The sequence below is a fragment of the Podarcis bocagei genome (assembly GCF_964188305.1).
Source record: "Podarcis bocagei genome assembly, chromosome: 9".
In the NCBI taxonomy this organism is placed as follows: domain Eukaryota; kingdom Metazoa; phylum Chordata; class Lepidosauria; order Squamata; family Lacertidae; genus Podarcis; species Podarcis bocagei.
The window spans coordinates 11,980,330-11,993,857 of NC_138134.1; the positions used below are offsets into that span (position 1 = coordinate 11,980,330).

The 13,528-nt window shown below is 43.8% G+C and overlaps 1 protein-coding gene across 1 annotated transcript in view; it reads right to left on the bottom strand.

The window, feature by feature from the left end:
- Positions 1-4,108: 4,108 nt before the first annotated feature.
- The window catches only part of LGI2 (leucine rich repeat LGI family member 2), a 30,480-nt gene continuing 21,060 nt past the window's right edge, over positions 4,109-13,528 (bottom strand). The window contains exons 7-8 of the mRNA XM_081207776.1: positions 11,395-11,559; positions 4,109-5,800 (exon numbers count right to left, since the gene is read on the bottom strand). Coding sequence (XP_081063902.1) covers positions 4,983-5,800; positions 11,395-11,559 — 983 coding nt within the window. The 3' untranslated portion in view covers positions 4,109-4,982. The remainder of the gene's footprint in view (positions 5,801-11,394; positions 11,560-13,528) is intronic.

Consider the following 13,528-nt stretch of genomic DNA (forward strand, 5'->3'; position numbering starts at 1 on the left):
GTTGATCTGGGGCCACAGTTAACATGCACATCTAGTTTGCTGTAACTAGAACTGGATCAGGGCCAATGCATTTTCACTTTGTAAATCCTTGCTTAGACAGCTTGCAGACACGGAAATCAATTTGACGAAATCTATGGAGCCTATTTCCAAGAGAGTGATTAGGATTACAGTGCCATAGACCTTTATGAAAGATGTTTACTGAGAATTCCTAGCTTTAAAATGTAGCCGTCCATATATTTATAATGATGTATGTTCAATACCTTTGGCTTTCTAACAGGAGTATACTAATGGAAAAGAGGCCGCTGTCTGGCTCCCATGTGCCTGTTATATCTTGCTGCATGAGACTCATTCAAGGAATCAGGAGAGACCTATTAAAGACAGCCAACTACAGGAGATTTGGTATTCTGAATGAAGGACTCAGCTATGCAAGTGAGTGATATATAGAAATCTATTGGAATTGAGAACACCTCATACATGACACTTCTTATCTCCAGTATAGTTAGCAACATAAGAAACTATGTTACGGAAAGGCAGTTAAATTCCCATTGATTTCAGTGAGAGCTAAGCCAGTGGTTTAGTTGTTTGCGTAGGACTTCACTCAGCCTTGGAAGTTTAGTGGCTCTCACCCTAACCTCACAGCGTTGTTGTGAGAAGAAAACAGGCAGACCATGTGCATGTTATGTCTTGAGCTTACGATGAAATTGCTCCAGCTGAAATACAGAACTAAAGCTTTAGCTGGAAGGTGTCCTAAATCACAGCTCCTACAAGTTAGATCCCTCCCAACGTGCATTGGAAAATACAAACACAAAACAATTCAGGCTCCATTTTAATATAAGGATTCAGGTTTCATGTTATTATCTAATACTATTCTGTAATTCGTGACCTATTTGTTCACACACCATGTATCATAACACAGAAGTCAGGAACCATTTTTAGAGCGGACCATATGTACTCCCTTTCCATGAACTGGAAAACAGGTCAACCAGAGGTACCGTTAAATAGCATGGTTGATTGTGGAGGGAGGGGGTTCAAAGATGATTTGTGGGTATTGCAGAAAGTCTCACAGTTAATTTGTAATGGAATGGCGCAGAGGGAGAATTTTCAGCTACAATCCAGAGATAATTGGGTACATATGTAGCCCATTGAAATAAACAGAATGGAAGAATTAATTGCTTGGTTCTCTTCGATTCCACTGGGATATAAACCTGTTAAATATTCTCTGGATTCCAGAGGGGAAGCTGTCTTAAGCCTGTTGCAGAAAAAAACAACAGCTTTATGGCACCTTGTATACTACTAGGACTGTTGACATAAGTTTTCATAACTGCATTTGAAAAAAGTGTTCTCTAGTCTACAAACCTTAGGTAAAGGTAAAGGGACCCCTGACCATTAGGTCCAGTTGTGACCGACTCTGGGGTTGTGGCGCTCATCTCGCTTTATTGGCCAAGGGAGCCGGTGTACAGCATGACTAAGCCGCTTCTGGCGAACCAGAGCAGCACACGGAAATGCTGTTTACCTTCCCGCCGGAGCGGTACCTATTTATCTACTTGCACTTTGATGTGCTTTCAAACTACGTTATTTCCCAATAAATCTGCTCATCTTTACAGTGTTAAAAGATTATTTGCTGTTTTCTCCGAACGTTGATCAAAATATTTATTGCTGTAACATGCCAGATATTGCTGTATCCAACCCCTGAGAGTGGTTTCCGACCCATAGACTATTGTGGAGAAAAGTCAAATCATCTGGGCCAAGCCTATTTTTGATCACAGTCTTTTTTGCTGTTGAGATAAAGGGCTTATCCACACTTATATTTCCCCCCACTCTTTCCAGACAAAGGTCCACCTTTCAACACTGCATGTCCAAGCATTTTATTTTATTTTTTGTCCTGTGCTTTCTCTGCAAGAACCCGCTTTTAAAAGCTGAATCAGACCAAACATCAAATTAGGTTTTCTGCAGATTGACGTTTGCTCCAATTGAGATTTAAAGAGCGGGTTTTCGTGGAGAAAGCTCCAAAGCAGAAAAAAAAGGGGGGGGGAGAAGGTGCTCAGGCATGGAACTTTAAATTGCGATCTATGCCTGGAAAGAGCAGAAGGAAAGTAAGTGTGGAGAAGGCCCTAATAACTGGTATTGCTATGTAGGATGGCTTTGATTTATAACCTGAGTGAAAAACGAAACCTGTTTGCTAGGGTCTCATAGCCGGTTACAACAAAGCCGCCACACACTGCAGGTCCATTCTAATTATGATTAATGAAGGCCGCAACCTGCATTCTCTCATCTGTAGCATTTGTTTTTAAATGCTGCTGAACAAAGTTTGATTCTTGAGTCATGCACTGGAGCTGCTTCGTTTTGGCATCTTCATAGCTTTTTAACAGCTGGTTTGCCTGGAGTGACCTACTGCTAACATTTTCAGTGCTTCATTTAACACCGATGTGAACAGCCATCGCTTCACTGGCTTGACTCAAACGGGTAGGGAGAAAGAGGATTCGGCTCACACGGTGCAGAAATGTTATGTAAAGCACAGTGCTCAAAATAAGAGTGGTGGGTATTTGAAAAGCTCTGTTTCTAAACAATGCAGTTGCAGACCTTTGCAATGAAAACAGAACCGCAATACGGTTTTTGAAAAAGTCCATGTTAAGGTGATATAATGATGTGCACATATTCCTGATAATTTGTGTTCCTTAGGAAAGGTTGCCAGGTTTCAGATCATCAGTTACAAATTTGCCTGTACCGAAAAGTAGGGTGCTGTCACTGTGCTGCGTAATTTATATTTCTTCTTGCGTTGTCACCCTACTTCCCCAGCTAGGTAAAGGGACCCCTGACCATTAGGTCCAGTTGTGGCCGACTCTGGGGTTGCGGCGCTCATCTCGCTTTATTGGCTGATGGAGCCGGCGTACAGCTTCCGGGTCATGTGGCCAGCATGACTAAGCCGCTTCTGGCGAACCAGAGCAGCGCACGGAAACGCCGTTTACCTTCCTGCCAGAGCGGTACCTATTTATCTACTTGCATTTTGACGTGCTTTCGAACTGCTAGGTTGGCAGGAGCAGGGACCAAGCAACGGGAGCTCACCCCGTCACGGGGATTCGAACCGCCAACCTTCTGATCAGCAAGTCCTAGGCTCTGTGGTTTAACCCACAGCCCCACCTGCGTCCCACCTACCAGGGGGTAAAACTGAAGACCCATTCACTTTAGGAAGATGGTGCTAAGCAGTGGAATACAGCAATCTGTCTCACTGCATGTTAATGTCTATAAAGGCGAAGATCTGATCTCTTGCTTTGCAACCTGCCAACATTAGCACTGGTGCTCTTTGGTTTAGAAAACATGCCAGATTGCAATACAAACCTAACCATAATGGACTCTGCACAGACAAGCATAACAAAATCTGGTTCACAATCTTCAGAAAGGAGTCAAATTTTATGAAAACAGGGATCCCTTCTATGTTATAGAATTAAGATGTTTAGTTTGGTAGTGTATGATGATGAACTTTCTTATATTTGTAAGTCTTTGAGCAGTGGGACTGGGTTCAAGTTGTCGCTGTCATTGTGATTATTAGTACAAATGTCCTTGTTGATAAACTTTTTTTTTCTCAGGGGGGGGGGTCAATAAAATTGTAAGCAAAAAGAATGATAGGATTCTGCCACTGCCACCCCATCATCCTGAAACCACTCAATGTCCGTACAGCTTTGCATTTCACTGTTTTAATATGGGGAACTAAATGCAAACAAAACCTTTTTACAGTAAATCTCGGAATGTTTAACAGCTGAAAGCTGAGCTGATTCTTGCACGCAGTCTTCACCTCTGTGGCCCTGTCACCTGATCAGGCGGTCCACATTTTAATGAAAAGGCCGTTCAGATTGTGTGAGCTTTGCACGGGAGATTCTCTTAAGCATGCATTAAACAAACTGAAAGCATAAATTGGCCAATAGAATGAAAATGACCAAAACACCAGTTCTCGTGGTGGCATCTTGGGAGCCTTGTCCAAAGTAATCAGGAAGCAAATGAAAGGAATTAGGCAGAATTAACAGGGCATGATCCTGCCACAGATAAGCAGCAAGTCTTTCAATAGGAGAATGAAGCACACGTGTAGTTCTGTCCCAGTGAAATCAACTGTCCATGTGAGGGAAAAGCCAACGTAAAAAAAAATGGGGAGTAGGAAATGCTGGATGTGGTGGCATCACACCACTTGCTTCTTTTACTAAACATCTGAGAGGTGTGGGTTTGCAGCAGCTGTATGCCTTCCAAAACAAGTGGCCAGGCCATAAATATGAGCAGAGGTGGGTTGGATTAGTTCAGATGAAGTCCTGAATGTGGAGCTGCTGTGAACTAGCCGCCTGGGAGAGATTTAGGGAACAGATCACATGTCCACTCTTTCCTCCTCCCCTAAATCAGACTGAGCATTGAAAAGACAGGGCTCTCTAGAGGCTTCTTCTATCACAGTTGCTCCAGAGGCCAAAGAGCAGAGGTCCTTTTCTTGCAGCCTTCCTTGACCAGCATGAAGCAAAGACGATGCAACAGCATTTTCATCTTGATGCTAACTTTTACAAATCCCAAACAAGCTTTTTGAGTTAGTCCGTAAATATGGTTTCTGCCAAGATCAGCTCACAGGAGGATTGGCACACTGGAGATATTTCCTCTTCTTTCTACGCATGGCTATCCTGCCTCTTTTGGTTTCCCATCTCCATTCTCGATTTTACATCAATGTTGTCGATGTGTTAGAATTAACTCTAATGCATTGCACACTTTTCCTGCGTAATTATAGGCTTTAAAGTGTCTTCACCAATGGTAAAATGGGCATGGCATGCATTTAACCAAGTTAATGCGATCCCTGATTAAATATGCAAACTTCTATAAAGTTCAGAAAACTCCTGACTAATGCCACAGGCACGTCCTACCTTCAGGAAATGAGTAATCCGTCCTTTTGATTTGTTTTTATGTGAAAATGTCACTGTACATGAGTTGCCCCCTCCCACCTCCCTCCCACAGCTCCTTCATAAACTCAAGTCAACAATTATGTGTTCAAATATTTGCGTGTGGCCTTTAAAGCTGGAAGCAAAGAAAAAATCTCTTCTATCGGTTGACACAGCTGTGAACGAACGAGGTGCCTGCACGTAGATTTCCTTGAATATTTTGAAGAGCTGCTTCTCATTATCCCACTGGAATATTTGGGAGAAGGTGTAGTCACTTCCCAGGGCTAGGTAGTGATGATTCTTAAAGGAGAACGGCTGAAGGGTCATAGCACCCCGGGAAGGCAGAGCTTGGATTTCCACAAACTGTTTGCTATTCCACTTCATTACTCTGGAGTCGCCTATAAATCTTGTAAGTGAGAGGTACAGGTTGTCCTGTATTCGAAAGCTTTTCACAGCCAGCACATCTTCCATGTTGGGTATCTCACTGTGTGGGAGGAACTTTCTGGAATTTTTGTTCCATTGAAGGATAATGGGAATCTGTGAGCGGCTTGACAGGATTAGATGAGATTTTCCATCTATATCAACAAACTCAGCATCTGTGTCCCGGAACCATTCATGCAAGGATTGGTAAGAGTAGAATCCCTTGTTGTTCCATTTATAAATTGTCGTCAGACCAGCTTTTGAGCTATCTGCGATGACAAAAAAGGTTTCACTCTCTATCTGAAAGAGTTCTATGTCATTCGGCTTTGAAATGCGGGAAACTTCTATGTCCTGGAATTTGACAAACTTTGTCCAGCCTTCCTCATACTTATAAATGTGTGAGCCACCGAAAAGCTGAGCCACCACCACAAAAACCTGATCATCAATCAAGATAGCTTTGCATCCCACTATGGACTGACCTGTTGGCTCAAACAAAGTAGCAATATCAGCAGAGTACAATTAAATCTTTTAAACAATATATTGACCAATTCATCATTGTTTTTGAATGAAACCAACATAATCCAGGCAGTCAAGACAATTATGAAGAGACCATGTTTCTTTCTACTGAGAATACCTTATTAACCTTGCCTCTGAAGATCTGAAATACACCACTGTCAGCATTAAATAGGACCCAATGGAATATGATGTTGGTAGGGCTAAAAACTTCAATACTGGAGAAATGTTTGGGTCAGTCTGATGCTCTGGACAGCTATATCAAAATCTAGAGCGGGCCCTCCATTTGTTTTATTTATTTATTCATTTATTTAAAAGCATTTAAAAACCACTTAATATTTTAAAACTAATATCTACTTGGTGTACATCATTAAAACAAGAATACAACATAAAATCAGTAGTGTAACAGTAGTATGAAAGCATCTAAAGTAGCAGTTCTAGGAATTAAAAACAATCTTAAGGGTCAGTGAAAGCCAGGGCAAAAAGATAGATCTTTACAATGTTGCTGGAGTACAACTCCCATAATCTCTGACCATCAGTCATTATGCTGATGGGAACTGGAGTCTGTCATCATCTGGAGGGCTACAGACTCCTCATCTCTGATCTAGGCAATCAAGCTAAGGTTCTTAGAAAACTCTGTAGCTTGAGCTGGTAGCCAGAGCCTGAAATGCAGGAAGGTCAAATTATTCCTCTGTTGATCAGGTAAAGGCAAGAGGCCAGATTCCTAATACTTACAGCAAAAAAAGAGTAACTTCTGTGCCTGTAGAGGAAAGATGGTGAACCTGTAGCCCTCTATCATTCCCAGCCAACATGGCCAACGTTCAGGGATCTTGGAATTGTAGCCTGAAAACTGAAGGACCACAAGTTTCCCATCTGCTGTACAGGGAGCCGTAGCCTGAGCATACCCAATCGATGATAGTTTACCAGGCTATATCCCAACCCATGTGGTTCTTGAAGTCCCAAACAAGGAATACTGGAGTCAACTCTGCCAGTCATATTTATGGATCCCTCCTGTTGTTAGCTCATTTAAATAATTTTTGCTGGTCCTTCCAGTAAATGTTGTGACTGGAGGCATCCACCAAAGTAGTCTTGGAAACACCTCTTGAGAGCATAAGAGCATTAGTGACTGGTGCAGAGCTACTAAGCGAAAGGACTGCTACATTTACAGATTTTAAAAATCAGCATAGTAGCCTTTCAGCCTTAACAACCTTGAGTGTTTGCTGCTGATCAACAAGAAACCCTTTCTTTGAAAGAATCAGCCATGCTGAAATAGACTTGATTTGACCCTTAAAATGTCCTATCCATACAGCAACCTACTTCCTGTCCTTGCTAAGGGGAACATCATCTTTCTACAACACCCAACATTTTAAAAAAATTTCACCTAAACACCATAAATTGACTAACTTGAACAAACAACAAACATGATGTTTTGTATTTGTTTTTTTCAAGTGAAAGGTCAGTGAAAATATGAGCTGAGAATCACCAAACAGGCAGTGCTGAACAATTCCTTGGTTGCAATCCTGGACACTTACCTGTGAATAAGTTCCATGAACTCAACAGGTTTTACTTCTGAGTAGACATTCATAGGAATGCAGTGTCAACCTCTTAAAAACTCTTTGTCAGGATGAGACCACAGATCTTCTGGGAGCAAAACCACTGTGAGGTTGAGCTAGAGCATCTAATACAGCTCAGTGAGAACCTTTGGCAGGGGAGAAGTTTTCTCCAACTTGCCTCTTCTGGTGCTGTGCTGTCTAGAACCAGAGTTTTTCCATGAGGGTGAGTTTTGGTTCAGGATACAGGAACCTGGTGAGAAAAGGGTCTCCTTCTATTACAGGGTGGATTGTCTGAAGTGCCTTGTGGTCATTGTGCCTTCTCTTTCAAAGCTAGAGGTGGGGTCAAGTGAGGGGAGGGGGTATCATCTGGAAAAATTGTCCCTTTTAATTGGGACATCTTGGTTGCATTTGTGCATAGTGATGTAGCATGCTTGGTTAGAGGCTAAGAGTAGTTTGACTTAGCGCAGCGCAGGGACTCTCTTCTGTGGCTCTGGAAATCGCTTCTGTGCATGCGCGCTTTCCGGCATCTGGGCATGCGCAAAAGCAATTCGCAGCGCCGCAGACATGCGCAGATGCGATTTCCGGCATTGCTGGCCCAGCCCACAGAGGATCTCTGTGGGAGTGATCTGGCGTGCCCGATAAGCCTTGCTGACCCCTGGAATAGGGTGCGCCTGTGGCCTGGATTCAGGAATTGAGTACCGGTAGTTATCATAACAAAAGAGTGGCCAGGATGGTAACCTGGCAGACAGGAGATAAACAACAGACTCAGGATTTTGTTTTAGACCATCCCTTCTGATGTACGTATGATGTACTAGAGGTGGTCTTGGGCTACACCCCTTCTGTGATGTATTTATTTTTATTTTTATTAAATATTTTCTTGTTTTACAGAAGTAAGTGTAATGCCTCGTATTTTTTCCATGTAACATTTTTACAAATCCGTTTCATTTGTTGAGACATTAGGGGGAGAAAAAAAGAGAAGGGGTGGAGGGAGGGAAGATGGGTGGGGTCGGGGTCGGGTGGCGATGTTACTATTTTGCTTAATGTATGTAGGGTTTGGTGTCAGCGTTGCTTGTCCTGTTCACTTGTGATCCTTTGGTGGTGAGAGAGGTTGGGGTTGGCCTAGGGTGTGGTTGTTTGTTTGTGATTGGCTGTGGTGATCTTTGTTTTCGTGTGTGAGTGGGGTGGGTGGGTGTTTTGGATCAGGTTAGCCATATTGATTTGTATGCTGTTGGTGGATTATTGTCATTGTCTTGTTGGGCTGTGTATGTGATAAAGGGGAGCCATACCGGGGTAAAGGCGTCTTCTTCTGTTTGTCCCCGTGTCAGTTTCAGTTTATTGGTTAATTTTTCTAGTAGGGCTGTTTCCCATACTATTTGGTACCATTGGTCCATGCTTACTCCACCCTTCTGAGGGATGTGTCCCAACAGTCCCCTAAAGCAGGGATGGGGAGCTGAATGCAGCCCTCAAATCTCTCTATACAGCCCTAAGCTACACCCCTTACTATAGCCATCTTTGAGTATTTGGCTTGGCTGAAATCTGTCCTTAAACAGCAATAATACTTATTGCTTCCTTGGATAGAGGATGAAGAGAGGGTGTGTGTGTGTGTGTGTGCGTGTGTGTGTGCGTGTGTGTGCGTGTGTGTGTGTGCGTGCGTGTGTGTGTAAGTAAACCCATGACATTTGTGTTGCCTGCTGTACTGTACACACCCATTGCTCCATCTACTTTTGCCTCTGGTCCCACTCTCTACTGGCATAAGGCTCCCAGAAGGTTGCTCATGAGTAACAATTTCCCCCATCTCTGCCCTAAAGTCTAGTTAAGACATAAAAGGATAGATCAGTTCAGACCTCCCTGCTTTAGCTCAGAGTCTAGATTTTTTGGCAGAGGTGTCCCCAGGAGCATGGGGAATGACAGTGAATTGGAACAGTTTCTTGCATGCTAACAGGCCTGTTTATCATAATCAGACCTAATGCAGTTCAATAAGCATCATACTGTCATTTATTATCTAGCAACTAGTAACATGGAGCTTGTTTTGTGCTGTCATGTGTAAAGAGGGAGAATAGAATGGGAAGGGAAGGAGAAGATTTGAAGAAAACATCATCATCATGTCTTAAGGTGGAAATGGGAGGAAGAAAGGGGCAGCAAGTGATTGACTAACATTTTGAGTTGGCCATTGTGGATTCCTGCTTGCCAAATAGATAGAATCCTATGAAGTGAGAGAAGTCAATGAATAAATGCAATGGAGCATCTTTCATTACAAAGGCTTGCGATTCATTCTTCTCAAGCGCATCAGCCTGGATAGCTCAGTTGGTTAGAGCGTGGTGCTGATAATGCCAAGGTTGCAGGTTCAGTCCCCGTATAGGACAACTACATATTCCTGCATTGCAGATGGTTCGACTAGATGATCCTGTGATGGCCTGGGAATCTGATTCAGAGGCTGAACCTGAGGAATCCCAGCCTGCACAGGAGTCCCTGCCTCCAGGGCCGGCTGAGCCGGGGCAGGGGCTTGAACCTGAAGGGCCCTCACCTGTGCCGGATCCTCAGGAGCAGACACCAGCTGAATCCGCGCTGGCTCCGGAGGTGATGGAGGACCTATTGCCTGCAGGTGCTCCTCTCCCAGCCCTGTCAGGTGAAGGTGAGGTTGCCTTTGGGTCCAGTAACCCTCCAGCCTCTCCGGAGCTGCAGAGGCTCAGGGCAGAGAGGCAGAGGGAACTAAGTTCTCGCAGGAGGAGTGCTCGCCTCCAGGCCAGGAGAGGCGAGTCACCTGTGGACCGGGGCCACCCTATGCCTCAGAGGAGATAAAGGCCAGCCCACCCAGTCCCAGGTTGCGGGAGCAACATCGTTGGTTACCTGTTTCTGCCGGCACCCTGTCCTGCTTTCTGCCAGAGTTCCTGACCACGCCCGACTCCCTGCCTTGGACCCCTCTTCAGCCTTGGACCGGACACGGCCCATGCCGCACGGTACCCCCCCCCCCCGGGACCAGCACAGATCCTCAAGGTCCCTTCCAACACTACAATTCTAAGCAACAATTTTGTTCATCTCCTCACAGGTGCGAGGAAAGTGTTTGTATAAGGGAACATGAAGATTTGGTTGGAGACCAAAAAACACCCAGCTCAAACCTTCAGGAGGAGGACTCAAGATAAGAGGGGGCAAAGAATGCTTGGTTGTTCTAGGCAGGGCCAAACAACAATATTTGGGGCTGTCTCTCTAAGACTGCGATGGCACTACCTCTAATTGCAGGGAGATTAGATGACATTGGCTATTTGATGAGCATTCGTTCTAATTTGCTTATGGGGAGGTCAGATGACATTGTGTCAAAGCAAACATTATTCCACACTGTCCAGTGAATCTTTGTCTCACTTCCTTTATAGCAAAAATATATATCCAGTATTTTGGTCAAGCTGGGTTGTTGCATAAAAATGCCCATCAACTTTAATTGCATACCCTGAATTTGCCAGTTTATGATTGACTCCCACCCCAAAATAGTGACAGTCTGGAAGCCCTGCCCCCCTATATTGAGAAAAAATATGGCAGAGTTAATACCCCCTATCTTAATTTCCAAGGTTTGAATTTAATCCCCCCCACCTCTGATGCTGAGGGTTGCTTTTTGTTTTTTTAAGAGTTAAAAGAGATTTGATCTCTAACATTTCATCTGCTTTGGTCTATAGTGTTACTGTACTCCATACTGAAGAATCAAGTTTACTTATTGCTGCATAGCTCTGCTTTGCATTCCATTTCTTGGTCAAACTAGAGTGTGGCATCTTGTGACCCTCTGAGGATCCTGCAATATATTAACTCATATTCTATCCATCATAATGATAACCATTTTGTTAGTGAACTAGACTAAACTATTTTTTATTTTTCAATGGATCCAACCTAAATTCAGCAGAGATCAGCAAGAGATATTCTTTTCAATATGCATTTTTTCCTGATACTCGGATACTTAAAAAAAAAGGCACTAATAATCAATTAAGTAATATAACAAATAAGAATTATGTGTTCATTTTTACCAGTAATGTTGTCATAACTCCTGAAGTTCTTCTCAATGTGATCCCATTCTAGCACCATGCAATTTTCCATGCTGGGCTGGGCAATGGCGACATACACGTCATTGTTTGAGTGGTATGTGTCCACTGAAACTGACTGGTAGGGTAAAATCTGATGAACCACAAAATCTGAAAAGAAATGTTTGTAATTAAAAACAACAAAAATGTTACAGTTGAACACGGCAGAAAACATAAAACAGACACGTTGTGCTGATTTCTCTCTGGAAAACCCTGGCTTGGAAAAATTACTTTGGGGAACAGTCTTCGGGGGGGAAACAGCAGAATGAAGTATGAATTTAAACCCATGTACTCCTTGGGGGGGACGCAGGTGGCGCTGTGGGTTAAACCACAGAGCCTAGGACTTGCCGATCAGAAGGTCGGCGGTTTGAATCCCCGCGATGGGGTGAGCTCCCATTATTCGATCCCTGCTCCTGCCAACCTAGCAGTTCAAAAGCACGTCAAAGTGTAAGTAGATAAATAGGTACTGCTCCAGCGCGAAGGTAAACGGCGTTTCTGTGTGCTGCTCTGGTTCGTTAGAAGCGGCTTAGTCATGCTGGCCACATGACTCGGAAGCTGTACGCCGGCTCCCTCAGCCAATAAAGCGAGATGAGCGCCGCAACCCCAGAGTCGGCCACGACTGGACTTAGCGGTCAGGGGTCCCTTTACCTTTACCTTACTCCTTTTTTTTCACTTGAAGTCACTTTCACCTGATCAGAAGCAGACCTGCACAGTTAAAGACATGAGTCTGACAATGTCCTACATAATTTTGGTCTTAACTCCAATGATATATTATGTGCTAAAAGACACACGTTTCCACACACTGTGCCTTTCTGTGACTATATCCTCTGTGCCTCTTCTGGTTTCTGATACCTACAGTATCTTGTAAGTCTTAAAGCTATGAAATTTTGAATTAACTAATATATACAGGTGATTCTACCCTTTTTTTGGGGGGGGGACTGAAAAGGAAAGTCTTAAATGATGTATCCAGTTTGCTCTGAAATGACAGAAGTCAGTAGCAAAGGAGGGCATCCCAGCAATTTGTTTCACAGTATGGATTCTAAAGAATTTCACTTCACACTGCTGGAACACTCTATTAAAAAATGCATTTCCTTTCTAGAGGTGGGCCATCAGATTGTTCCTTCACTAATAGAATTGCTTTGCTTTCTCAGCATTTTCCTTCACCTGCAGTTGTTTTGAAAACTAGAACACATTTCGCTGATTTTATCCAACATTCTCATGTGTAGCTGTTGATCAGCTGTGTGGCTGGATGATGCCCCTCTGACTACCATGTTCAAAAAGCCTTTGGTCAGTTACTATGCAAGTTTCAACCCACCAAAGACTACAAGCCACCAGCCTGTAGTTTGCTGTGTGATATTTACAGGTTACAATACATGGAGTAAATATAAACAATAATTTTTTTAGTATTTAGATACTACTTTCCCCACTTTTCCATAATCCTAACAGCATAGTAGGCCAATATATTATGCCCATGAGCAGTAGTGGTGGTGAGAGGTAAAGGTAAAGGGACCCCTGACCATTAGGTCCAGTCATGACCGACTCTGGGGTTACAGCGCTCATCTCGCTTTATTGGCCGAGGGAGCCGGCGTACAGCTTCCAGGTCATGTGGCCGGCACAACTAAGCCGCTTCTGGCGAACCAGAACAGCGCACGGAAACGCTGTTTACCTTCCCGCCGGAGCAGTACCTATTTATCTACTTGCACTTTGACGTGCTTTTGAACTGCTAGGTTGGCAGTAGCTAGGATTGAGCAACGAGAGCTCACCCCATTGCGGGAATTCGAACCGCCAACCTTCTGATCGGCAAGCCCTAGGCTCTGTGGTTTAACCCACAGCACCACCCGCGCCCCTTGGGTGAGAGATAGTTACTTGCTTAAAGACATCCCACATGGTTGAGTCAGGTCTTGAACCAGAGAATCGCAACTCACAGAATATGATCTTAACTACGGCCTCAAACTAGGTACACAGCATCAGTGAATTGGTGAATGTATACAAACACGGGTGATTGTGCACATTCACAGGAAGGCACTAGGAGAATGTGCACCAATCGACAGCATCAACAGGGAATTTTACACATGGCCTG